Source organism: Arachis stenosperma, chromosome 2 (assembly GCF_014773155.1).
Source record: "Arachis stenosperma cultivar V10309 chromosome 2, arast.V10309.gnm1.PFL2, whole genome shotgun sequence".
In the NCBI taxonomy this organism is placed as follows: Eukaryota; Viridiplantae; Streptophyta; class Magnoliopsida; order Fabales; family Fabaceae; genus Arachis; species Arachis stenosperma.
Genome location: NC_080378.1, coordinates 45,094,873 through 45,107,206, shown reverse-complemented (window position 1 = coordinate 45,107,206; position 12,334 = coordinate 45,094,873). Strand labels below are relative to the sequence as shown.

General features: G+C 39.3%; 1 protein-coding gene and 1 non-coding gene across 2 annotated transcripts; both read right to left on the bottom strand.

The window, feature by feature from the left end:
• Positions 1 to 289: 289 nt before the first annotated feature.
• Positions 290 to 658, bottom strand: LOC130961872 (50S ribosomal protein L14, chloroplastic-like). The gene has a single exon (XM_057887909.1). It carries the CDS (start codon positions 656 to 658, stop codon positions 290 to 292), a length of 369 nt encoding a protein of 122 aa, XP_057743892.1.
• Positions 659 to 4,563: 3,905 nt separating this feature from the next.
• On the bottom strand, positions 4,564 to 4,671 carry LOC130965068 (small nucleolar RNA R71). Its single transcript, XR_009081124.1, has one exon. It is a non-coding gene; the product is annotated as a small nucleolar RNA R71 (small nucleolar RNA).
• Positions 4,672 to 12,334: the final 7,663 nt, after the last annotated feature.

Sequence of the window (12,334 nt, the reverse complement as noted above, 5' to 3'; positions counted from 1 at the left end):
GAGTAATATAATTTGAAAATATTTTAGTTAAAATTAAAGAAAGATATCTAGTATATTTATATATCTTTAATAGAATATATCTTTAATAGAAAGATATCTATATAATATCTTATTTATATATTTCTTTTTATATTTCTATATTTATTTTTATACTTTTTTTTATTCAAAAAGAATAATATATATTAAAAAAATAAAAAACGAAATCCAATTTTAATAATTAGATATATGTGTAAGACATAATTTATTAATTTATCTATTTTATTTTCATTAAATAATAAAATATTTTTTCTTATAATACCTCGGGTGCTAATGAAACTATCTTAGTAAAATTTATCTGTCTCAATTCCCAGGCGATTGCGCCAAAAATTCGAGTTCCTTTTGGATTTCCCTCTTGATCAATGACAACCGCGGCATTATCATCATACTGTATTATCATGCCATTGCTACGTTTAAGTTCTTTACAAGTACGTACAATTACAGCTCTAATCACTTCTGATCGTTCTAAAGACATATTTGGTACCGCTTCCTTGATTACAGCAACAACAATGTCACCAATAGAAGCATATCGTCGATTACCTGCTCCTATGATTCGAATACACATCAATTGGCGGGCTCCGCTGTTATCAGCTACATTCAAATGGGTTTGAGGTTGAATCATTGATGAGCGGATAATTTATATACTTTTTGGCATTGTTTTTAGTATGTTTTTGGTATGATCTAGTTAGTTTTTAGTATATTTTTATTAGTTTTTAGCTAAAATTCACTTTTCTGGACTTTACTATGAGTTTGTGTGTTTTTCTGTGATTTCAGGTATTTTCTGGCTGAAATTGAGGGACCTGAGCAAAAATCTGATTCAGAGACTGAAAAGGACTGCAGATGCTGTTGGATTCTGACCTCCCTGCACTTGAAGTGGATTTTCTGGAGCTACAGAAGCCCAATTGGCGCGCTCTTAACGGCGTTGGAAAGTGGACATCCTGGGCTTTCCAGCAATATATAATAGTCTATACTTTGCCCAAGATTTGATGGCCCAAACCGGCGTTCAAAGTCACCTCAAGAAATCCCAGCGTTAAACGCTGGAACTGGCACCCAAATGGGAGTTAAACGCCCAAACTGGCATAAAAGCTGGCGTTTAACTCCAAGAAGAGTCTCTGCACGAAAATGCTTCATTGCTCAGCCCAAGCACACACCAAGTGGGCCCGAAAGTGGATTTTTATGTCATTTACTCATCGCTGTACACCCTAGGCTACTAGTTTTCTATAAGTAGGACCTTTTACCATTGTATTGAGATATCTAGGAATCTTGGGATTGTTTTTGATCCTTTGATCATCTTTGGACATCTAGTTCTTAGATCCTTGGGAGGCTGGCCATTCGGCCATGCCTAGACCTTGTTCTTATGTATTTTCAACGGTGGAGTTTCTACACACCATAGATTAAGGTGTGGAGCTCTGCTGTACCTCGAGTATTAATGCAATTACTATTGTTCTTCCATTCAATTCCGCTTGTTCTTTGTCCAAGATATCACTTGTTCTTCAACTTGATGAATGTGATGATCCGTGACACTCATCATCATTCTCACCTATGAACAAGGTGACTGACAACCACTTTTGTTCTACAAGCAATCAAGGCTCTAGTGAATATCTCTTGGATTCCTGATTGCACGATGCATGGTTGATCGCCTGACAACCGAGTGCTCGTCTGACAAACGAGCCAACCATTCCGTGAGATCAGAGTCTTCGTGGTATAGGCAAGAACTGATGGCGGCATTCAAGAGAATCCGGAAGGTCTAACCTTGTCTGTGGTATTCTGAGTAGGATTCAATGACTGAATGACTGTGACGTGCTTCAAACTCCTAGCAGGCGGGGCGTTAGTGACAGACGCAAAAGTATCAATGGATATTATTCCGGCCTGACCGAGAACCGACAGCTGAATTCCGCTATGCCGTGACAGGGCATATGCAAATCGCTTTCACTGAGAGGATGGGAGGTAGCCATTGACAACGGTGAAACCCTACACAAGCTTGCCATGGAAAGGAGTAAGAAGGATTGGATGAAGACAGTAGGAAAGCAGAGAGACGGAAGGGAAGGCATCTTCATGCGCTTAACAGAAGTTCCTACCAATGAATTACATAAGTATCTCTATCTTTATCTTTTATGTTATTTTCGTTCATCATCATATCCATTTGAGTCTGCCTGACTAAGATTTGCAAGATGACCATAGCTTGCTTCATACTAACAATCTCCGTGGGATCGACCCTTACTCACGTAAGGTATTACTTGGACGACCCAGTGCACTTGCTGGTTAGTTGTGCGAAGTTGTGTAATGCCATGGAATTGAACCACCAAGTTTTTGGAGTTCATGACCAGGGATTATGAGAGTTGTGAAAAGTATTGTTCACAATTTCGCGCACCAAGTTTTTGGCGCCGTTGCCGGGGATTGTTCAGTTTGGACAACTGACGGTTCATCTTGTTGCTTAGATTAGGTATTTTTTTTTCGAAATTCTTGAAGATGAATTCTAGAGTTTCATGATGATTTGTTGAAGTCTGGCTGGCTGAGAAGCCATGTCTAATTTCATTGGACCGAGGTTTCAACTTATCATCACAAGAGCTTGTTGATTTTTATCAATCTTGCTTTTGGAGTAGTGATCTACTAAGGCTTGGCTGGCCTTTGGCCATGTCTAGTGTTTTGGACCGAAGCTTTCTTTGAAAGCTTGGCTGGCTGTGAAGCCATGTCTAATTCCTGGACCGGAGTCTTAGACTAACATTGCACTGATTCCTGGAATTCTCATTAAGAATTTTGATATCTTTTTCCACTTAATTTTCGAAAAACACAAAAAAAAGAAAAAAAAAATCATAAAATCCAAAAATATGTTATGTTTCTTGTTGAGACACTAGTCTCATCTTAAGTTTGGTGTCAATTGCATGCATTCATTCATGTGTCTTAGTGATCTTCAAGTAATTCTTGATGATTTTTGTGCTCTAATCTTTGAATTCTATTGACTTGAAGTATTTTGTGTGTCTCATATGCATTCTCATATTGTTAGTGTCAGTGGTATACAAACTGCTAAGTTTGGTGTCTTGCATGCATTGTTATTTGATTTTAGTTGCATTTTTGATTATTCTTTATTATTAAAAATCCAAAAATATTTTAATTTGTGTCCTTTCAAGTCAATAATACAGAGAATTGAAGATTCAGAACATACAGCAGAGGAATTGCACAGAAAAAGCTGGGCGTTCAAAACGCCCAGTGAAGAAGGACAGACTGGCGTTTAAACGCCAGCCAGGGTACCTGGTTGGGCGTTTAACGCCCAAAAGGGTATAGTTTTGGGCGTTTAACGCCAGGATGGCACAAGGGGGAGAATTTTGTTTCCAAATCAATTTTTTTTCAAGTTTTCAAAGTTTTTCAAAATCAAATCTTTTTCAAATCATATCTTTTCAATCAAATGTTTTCAAAATCAATTTCTTTCGTTTTTCAAAGATACTTACTATCAATTAATGATTTGACTCAACATTTCAAGTATGTTGCCTTTTCTATTGAGAAAGGTTTAATGTTTGAATCATATCTTTTCTTGATAGCCAAGTTACTAGTTTTTAAAATCAAATCTTTTTAAAATTGTTTTCAAATCATATCTTCTCAATCACATTTTTTAAAAACCAATCATATCTTCTTAACCTCATCTTTTTCAAAAATAGTTTTTAATCAAATCTTTTTGATTTCTACTTTCAAAATCTTTTTCAAAAATCATTTTATTTCTTCCCACTTTCATTTTCGAAAATCAAGTAATGTTTTTCAAAAATTTTTTCAAAATCTTTCACTTAATTTTCGAAAATTACTTCCCTTCTCCTCACATCTTTCTATTTATGGACTAACAATATCCCTTAATGCAAAATTCGAACTCCATTCTTTCTGATAAGTTCGAATTTTCTACTTCTGTCTTCTACCCTTCTTTTCCTCTGACACTTCAAGGAATCTCTATACTGTGACATAGAGGATTCCACATTTTCTTGTTCCCTTCTCTTTCTTATGAGCAGGAGCAAAGACAAAGGCATTCTTGTTGAAGCTGACCCTGAACCTGAGAGGACATTGAAGAGAAAGCTAAGAGAAGCCAAAGCACAACTCTCTTTAGAGGACCTGACCGAATTCTTCAAAGAAGAAGAACACATGGCAGCCGAAAACAACACCAATGCAAACAATGCAAGGAAGGTGCTGGGTGACTTTACTGCACCTACTCCTGACTTCTATGGGAGAAGCATCTCTATCCCTGCCATTGGAGCAAACAACTTTGAGCTTAAGCCTCAATTAGTTTCTCTAATGCAACAGAATTACAAGTTCCATGGACTTCCATTAGAAGATCCTCATCAGTTTTTAGCTGAGTTCTTGCAAATCTGTGACACTGTCAAGACTAATGGGGTAGACCCTGAGGTCTACAGGCTCATGCTATTCCCTTTTGCTGTAAGAGACAGAGCTAGAACATGGTTGGATTCTCAACCTAAAGAAAGCCTGGACTCTTGGGAAAAGCTAGTCAATGCCTTCTTGGCAAAGTTCTTTCCACCTCAAAAATTGAGTAAGCTTAGAGTGGAAGTCCAAACCTTCAGACAGAAGGATGGAGAATCCCTCTATGAAGCTTGGGAAAGATACAAACAATTAATCAGATAGTGTCCTTCTGACATGCTTTCTGAATGGAGCATCATAGGTATTTTCTATGATGGTCTCTCTAAACTATCCAAGATGTCTTTGGATAGCTCTGCTGGAGGATCTCTTCATCTGAAGAGGACGCCTACAGAAGCTCAAGAGCTTATTGAAATGGTTGCAAATAACCAATTCATGTACACTTCTGAAAGGAATCCTGTGAACAATGGGACAAATCAGAAGAAAGGAGTTCTTGAGATTGATACTCTGAATGCCATATTGGCTCAGAATAAGATATTGACTCAACAAGTCAATTTGATCTCTCAAAGTCTGTCTGGAAAGAAAAATGCACCAAGCAGTACTAAGGAAGCTTCATCTGAGGAAGAAGCCTATGATCCTGAGAACCCTTCAATGAAAGAGGTGAAGTACCTAGGAGAACCCTATGGAAACACCTACAATTCTTCATGGAGAAATCACCCAAATTTCTCATGGAAGAATCAAGAGAAACCTCAACAAGGTTTCAACAACAATAATGGTGGAAGAAATAGGTTTAGCAATGGCAAGCCTTTTCCATCATCTTCTCAGCAACAGACAGAGAGTTCTAAGCAGAATACCTCTGACTTAGCAACCATGGTCTCTGATCTAATCAAAACCACTCAAAGTTTCATGACTGAAACAAGGTCCTCCATTAGCAATTTGGAGGCACAAGTGGGTCAGCTGAGCAAGAAAATCACTGAACTTCCTCCTAGTACTCTTCCAAGCAATACAGAAGAAAATCCAAAAGGAGAGTGCAAAGCCATCAACATGGCCGAATTCTGGGAGGAAGAAGAGGCAGTGAACGCCACTGAGGAAGACCTCACTGGACGTCCACTGGCCTCCAATGAGTTCCCCAATGAGGAACCATGGGAATCTGAGGCTCAAAATGAGACCACAGAGATTCCATTGGAATTAATTCTGCCATTCATGAGCTCTGATGAATATTCTTCCTCTGAAGAGGATGAGTATGTCACTGAAGACCAAGTTGCTAAATACCTTGGAGCAATCATGAAACTAAATGACAAGTTGTTTGGAAATGAGACTTGGGAGGATGAACCCCCTTTGCTCACCAAAGAACTGGATGGCTTGTCTAGGCAGAAACTGCCTCAAAAGAGACAGGATCCTGGGAAGTTTTCAATACCTTGTACCATAGGCACCATGACCTTCAAGAAGGCCTTGTGTGACTTAGGGTCAAGTGTAAACCTCATGCCCCTCTCTGTAATAGAGAAGCTAGGGATCTTTGAGGTGCAAGCTGCAAAAATCTCAATAGAGATGGCAGACAACTCAAGAAAACAAGCCTATGGACTTGTAGAGGATGTTCTGGTCAAAGTTGAAAACCATTACATCCCTACTGATTTCATAGTCCTAGAGACTGGGAAGTGCATGGATGAATCCATCATCCTTGGCAGACCCTTCCTAGCCACAGCAAAGGCTGTGATTGATGTTGATAGAGGAGAGTTGATCATTCAAGTGAATGAAGAATCCTTGGTGTTTAAGGCTCAAGGATATCCCTCTGTCATCATGGAGAGGAAGCATGAAGAGCTTCTCTCAATTCAGAGTCAAACAGAGCCCCCACAGTCAAACTCTAAGTTTGGTGTTGGGAGGCCACAACCAAACTCTAAGTTTGGTGTTGAACCCCCATATTCAAACTCTAAGTTTGGTGTTGGGAGGTTCCAACATGGCTCTGAGTATCTGTGAGGCTCTATGAGAGTCCTCTGTCAAGCTAATGACATTAAAGAAGCGCTTGTTGGGAGGCAACCCAATGTTTTATAATTAACTATTTCCTTTTGTTATTTTATCTTTTTTGTAGGTTGATGATCATAAGAAGTCACAAAATCAATGAAAAAAGCAAAAACAGAATGAAAAATAGGAAGAAAAATAGCACACCCTGGAGGACGCACTTACTGGCGTTTAAACGCCAGTAAGGTTAGCTGTTGGGCGTTTAACGGCCAGTCTAGCACCATTCTGGGCGTTTAACGCCAGAAAGGGGCACCAGACTGGCGTTAAACGCCAGAAAAGGGCAAGAAGCTGGCGTTAAACGCCAGAAATGGGCACCAGCCCGGCGTTTAACGCCAGAAATGGCACAAAACGTGATTTTGTTAGCCACTTGGTGCAGGGATGACTTTTCCTTGACACCACAGGATCTGTGGACCCCACAGGATCCCCACCAACCCTACATTCACCAATCACCTCAACTCCTCTTTCCCAAAAACCCCTCACCTATCAAATCCCCTCTTTCTCTTCACCACTCACATCCATCCTTCATAAAAACCCACCTACCCCTCCATTCAAATTCAAACCACTTTCCCACCCAAACCCACCCTCAAATGGCCGAACCACCCTCTCCCTCTCTCCTATATAAACCCTCCTTCACTCCTTCATTTTCACACACCTTAAACACCATCTCTCTCCCCTTTGGCTGAATACAAAGCCATTCCCTTTCTCCTCATTTCTTCTTCTTCTACTCTCTTCTTTCTTCTTTTGCTCGAGGACGAGCAAACATTTTAAGTTTGGTGTGGTAAAAGCATTGCTTTTGTTTTTCCATAACCGTTTATGGCATCCAAGGCCGGAGAAACCTCTAAAAAGAGGAAAGGGAAGGCAAAAGCTTCCACCTCCGAGTCAAGGGAGATGGATAGATTCATCTCAAGGGTGCATCAAGACCACTTCTATGAAGTTGTGGCCTTGAAGAAGGTGATCCCCGAGGTCCCCTTTTCACTCAAAAAGGGTGAATATCCGGAGATCCGACATGAGATCCGAAGAAGAGGTTGGGAAGTTCTTACCAACCCCATTCAACAAGTCGGAATCTTGATGGTTCAAGAGTTCTATGCCAATGCATGGATCACCAAGAACCATGATCAAAGTGTGAACCCGAATCCAAAGAATTATCTTACTATGGTTCGGGGGAATTACTTGGATTTTAGTCCGGAAAATGTAAGGTTGGCATTCAATTTGCCCATGATGCAAGGAGATGAACATCCTTACACTAGAAGGGTCAACTTTGACCAAAGGTTGGACCAAGTCCTCACAGTCATATGTGAAGAGGGCGCACAATGGAAGAGAGATTCAAGAAGCAAGCCGGTTCAATTGAGAAGGCATGACCTCAAACCCATGGCTAGAGGATGGTTGGAATTCATTCAACGCTCAATCATTCCCACTAGCAACCGGTCCGAAGTTACTCTAGACCGGGCCATCATGATTCATAGCATCATGATTGGAGAAGAAGTGGAAGTTCATGAGGTTATAGCCCAAGAACTCTATAAGGTGGCGGACAAGTCCTCTACCTTAGCAAGGTTAGCCTTTCCTCATCTCATTTGTCACCTCTGTTATTCAGTTGGAGTTGACATAGAGGGAGACATCCCCATTGATGAGGATAAGCCCATCACTAAGAAAAGGATGGAGCACACAAGAGACCCCTCTCATCATGAAATCCCTGAGATGCCCCAAGGGATGCACTTTCCTCCACAAAACTATTGGGAGCAACTGAACACCTCCCTAGGAGAACTAAGTTCCAACATGGGACAACTAAGGGTGGAGCATCAAGAACACTCCATCATCCTTCATGAAATTAGAGAAGACCAAAGAATCATGAGGGAGGAGCAACAAAGACAAGGAAGAGACATTAAGGAGCTCAAGCACTCCATAGGATCTTCAAGAGGAAGAACAAGCCGCCATCACTAAGGTGGACCCGTTCTTTAATCTCCTTGTTCTTTACTTTCCTGTTTTTCGAATTTTAGTGCTTATGTTATCTATATTTGTGTCTTATGATCATTAGTGTCTTAGTGTCTATGCCTTAAAGTTATGAATGTCCTATGAATCCATCACCTTTCTTGAATAAAAACGTGCTTAAATTGAAAAGGAAAGAATTGCATGAATTTTGAATTTTATAACAGTTTAATTATTTTGATGTGGTGGCAATACTCTTGTTCTCTGAATGTATGCTTAAACAGTACATATATATCTTGAATTTGTGGTTCATGAAGGTTGGCTCTTGAAAGAATGATGAAAAAGGAGACATGTTACTGAGGATCTGAAAAATCATTAAAAATGATTCTTGAAGCAAGAAAAAGCAGTGAATACAAAAAAAAAAGCAAGCAAAAAAAAAAAAACCGAAAAAAAAGAAAGAGAAAAAGAAAGAATAAAGTTGTGATCCAAGGCAAAAAGAGTGTGCTTAAGAACCCTGGACACCTCTAATTGGGGACTTTAGCAAAGCTAAGTCACAATCTAAAAAGGTTCACCCAATTATGTGTCTGTGGCATGTATGTATCCGGTGGTAATACTGGAAGACAGAGTGCTTTGGGCCACGGCCAAGACTCATAAAGTAGCTGTGTTCAAGAATCATCATACTCTACTAGGAGAATCAATAACACTATCTGGATTCTGAGTTCCTAAAGAAGCCAACCATTCTGAATTTCAAAGGATAGACTGAGATGCCAAAACTGTTCAGAGGCAAAAAGTTAAAAGCCCCGCTCATCTAATTAATACTGATTTTCATAGATGTTTTTGGAATTCATTGCATATTCTCTTCTTTTTATCTTATTTGATTTTCAGTTGCTTGAGGACAAGCAACAATTTAAGTTTGGTGTTGTGATGAGCGGATAATTTATATACTTTTTGGCATTGTTTTTAGTATGTTTTTGGTATGATCTAGTTAGTTTTTAGTATATTTTTATTAGTTTTTAGCTAAAATTCACTTTTCTGGACTTTACTATGAGTTTGTGTGTTTTTCTGTGATTTCAGGTATTTTCTGGCTGAAATTGAGGGACCTGAGCAAAAATCTGATTCAGAGACTGAAAAGGACTGCAGATGCTGTTGGATTCTGACCTCTCTGCACTTGAAGTGGATTTTCTGGAGCTACAGAAGCCCAATTGGCGCGCTCTCAATGGCGTTGGAAAGTAGACATCCTGGGCTTTCCAGCAATATATGATAGTCCATACTTTGACCAAGATTTGATGGCCCAAACCGGCGTTCAAAGTCACCTCAAGAAATCCCAGCGTTAAACGCTGGAACTGGCACCCAAATGGGAGTTAAACGCCCAAACTGGCATAAAAGCTGGCGTTTAACTCCAAGAAGAGTCTCTGCACGAAAATGCTTCATTGCTCAGCCCAAGCACACACCAAGTGGGCCCGGAAGTGGATTTTTATGTCATTTACTCATCGCTGTACACCCTAGGCTACTAGTTTTCTATAAGTAGGACCTTTTACCATTGTATTGAGATATCTAGGAATCTTGGGATTGTTTTTGATCCTTTGATCATCTTTGGACATCTAGTTCTTAGATCCTTGGGAGGTTGGCCATTCGGCCATGCCTAGACCTTGTTCTTATGTATTTTCAACGGTGGAGTTTCTACACACCATAGATTAAGGTGTGGAGCTCTGCTGTACCTCGAGTATTAATGCAATTACTATTGTTCTTCCATTCAATTCCGCTTGTTCTTTGTCCAAGATATCACTTGTTCTTCAACTTGATGAATGTGATGATCCGTGACACTCATCATCATTCTCACCTATGAACAAGGTGACTGACAACCACTTTTGTTCTACAAGCAATCAAGGCTCTAGTGAATATCTCTTGGATTCCTGATTGCACGATGCATGGTTGATCGCCTGACAACCGAGTGCTCGTCTGACAAACGAGCCAACCATTCCGTGAGATCAGAGTCTTCGTGGTATAGGCAAGAACTGATGGCGGCATTCAAGAGAATCTGGAAGGTCTAACCTTGTATGTGGTATTCTGAGTAGGATTCAATGACTGAATGACTGTGACGTGCTTCAAACTCCTAGCAGGCGGGGCGTTAGTGACAGACGCAAAAGTATCAATGGATATTATTCCGGCCTGACTGAGAACCGACAGCTGAATTCCGCTATGCCGTGACAGGGCATATGCAAATCGCTTTCACTGAGAGGATGGGAGGTAGCCATTGACAACGGTGAAACCCTACACAAGCTTGCCATGGAAAGGAGTAAGAAGGATTGGATGAAGACAGTAGGAAAGCAGAGAGACGGAAGGGAAGGCATCTTCATGCGCTTATCTGAAGTTCCTACCAATGAATTACATAAGTATCTCTATCTTTATCTTTTATGTTATTTTCGTTCATCATCATATCCATTTGAGTCTGCCTGACTAAGATTTGCAAGATGACCATAGCTTGCTTCATACTAACAATCTCCGTGGGATCGACCCTTACTCACGTAAGGTATTACTTGGACGACCCAGTGCACTTGCTGGTTAGTTGTGCGAAGTTGTGTAATGCCATGGAATTGAACCACCAAGTTTTTGGAGTTCATGACCAGGGATTATGAGAGTTGTGAAAAGTATTGTTCACAATTTCACGCACCAATCATATCATTCTTATTTTATCTGGTTTTTCAGTCCAAGGCTTGAAGTATAAAAAAATATTCTCTATTCAACAAAAGAAAGGAAAAATTGCCATGTTTTTTCCTCCAAAAGACCTCTTTCCTTTGGTTTTTATTATTTATTATCTTGAAATAATGAATCTAGTTCGGATAGGCATTTTTGATGCGGCTATTGAGATAGCCATTTTGGCTATATTTTCTGCGACTCCGCCCATTTCATAAAGTATTCTACCGGGTTTAACAACAGCTACCCAATATTCGGGAGATCCCTTTCCCGAACCCATACGCGTTTCGGTTGGTCTTACTGTAACTGGTTTGTCTGGAAATATCCATACCCATATTTGTCCACCTCGACGGACATTTCGTGACATTGCCTGCCGACCTGCTTCTATTTGTCTAGATGTGATCCAAGCGGGTTCAAGTGCCTGAAGAGCATATCTTCCGAAGCAAATATAATTACCCCGATAGGATATTCCTTTCATTCTTCCTCTATGTTGCTTTACGAAATCTGGTTCTTTTGGGGTTATAGTTGATGGTTGTTTAGAAATCCCATCGCTATTCCAGAACCGTACATGAGATTTTCACCTCATACAGCTCCTCGCAAATAAAACAATTACAAAAATGGATTTAACCAATACCAATAAAAAATATACCGTATATACATATGTTTAATGAATAATTGAATCACGAGGTTTTTTTATTTTAATATTTCATCGGATTGATTGATCAATTGGAAATCAGTATATCTTGTTTTGATTTTTATATAGAACTAGACATTTATTAGAAAATTTGCCCCCCTATATAGTTAAATATATAACTAGATAATGTTTTTCTATTAGAGCATAAAATTCTAATAACAAATTCTTATTTTATTTATTTCTGGCAGTATTGGATTGGCTCAATTTCGAAATAAAAAAATAGATTTCGCGGGCGAATATTTACTCCTATCCATTTTATTTTAGATGTAATCTAGGGTTATCCTATGACTCTTCAAAAAAATGAATTGGTTCTTAGTTCGTTCCGCCATCCCTCCCGTCAAATGAATCTTAGGTATTCACGGTTTTCGTCGTTCCCATCACTTCTCGAATGATGATTAGGTTTGGAATTCTACAAAGGAGCCTCGCAAATACAATTCCAAATTATATATATATATATATATATATATATATATATATATATATATATTTCTTTTTTCTTGAATCAACCTTCTCAGTTTTTATTGACTTGGTGCTCTTGATTTGTTTATTTTGGGAATATATATATCTATATATGGATTTAGTTAATGTTGATGCTTTATTCACTTCCCCCTTTTATGAGAT

Coding starts and splice junctions, on each gene's coding strand:
- LOC130961872 (XM_057887909.1), bottom strand. CDS start 658: ATGATTCAACCTCAAACCCATTTGAATGTAGCTGATAACAGCGGAGCC.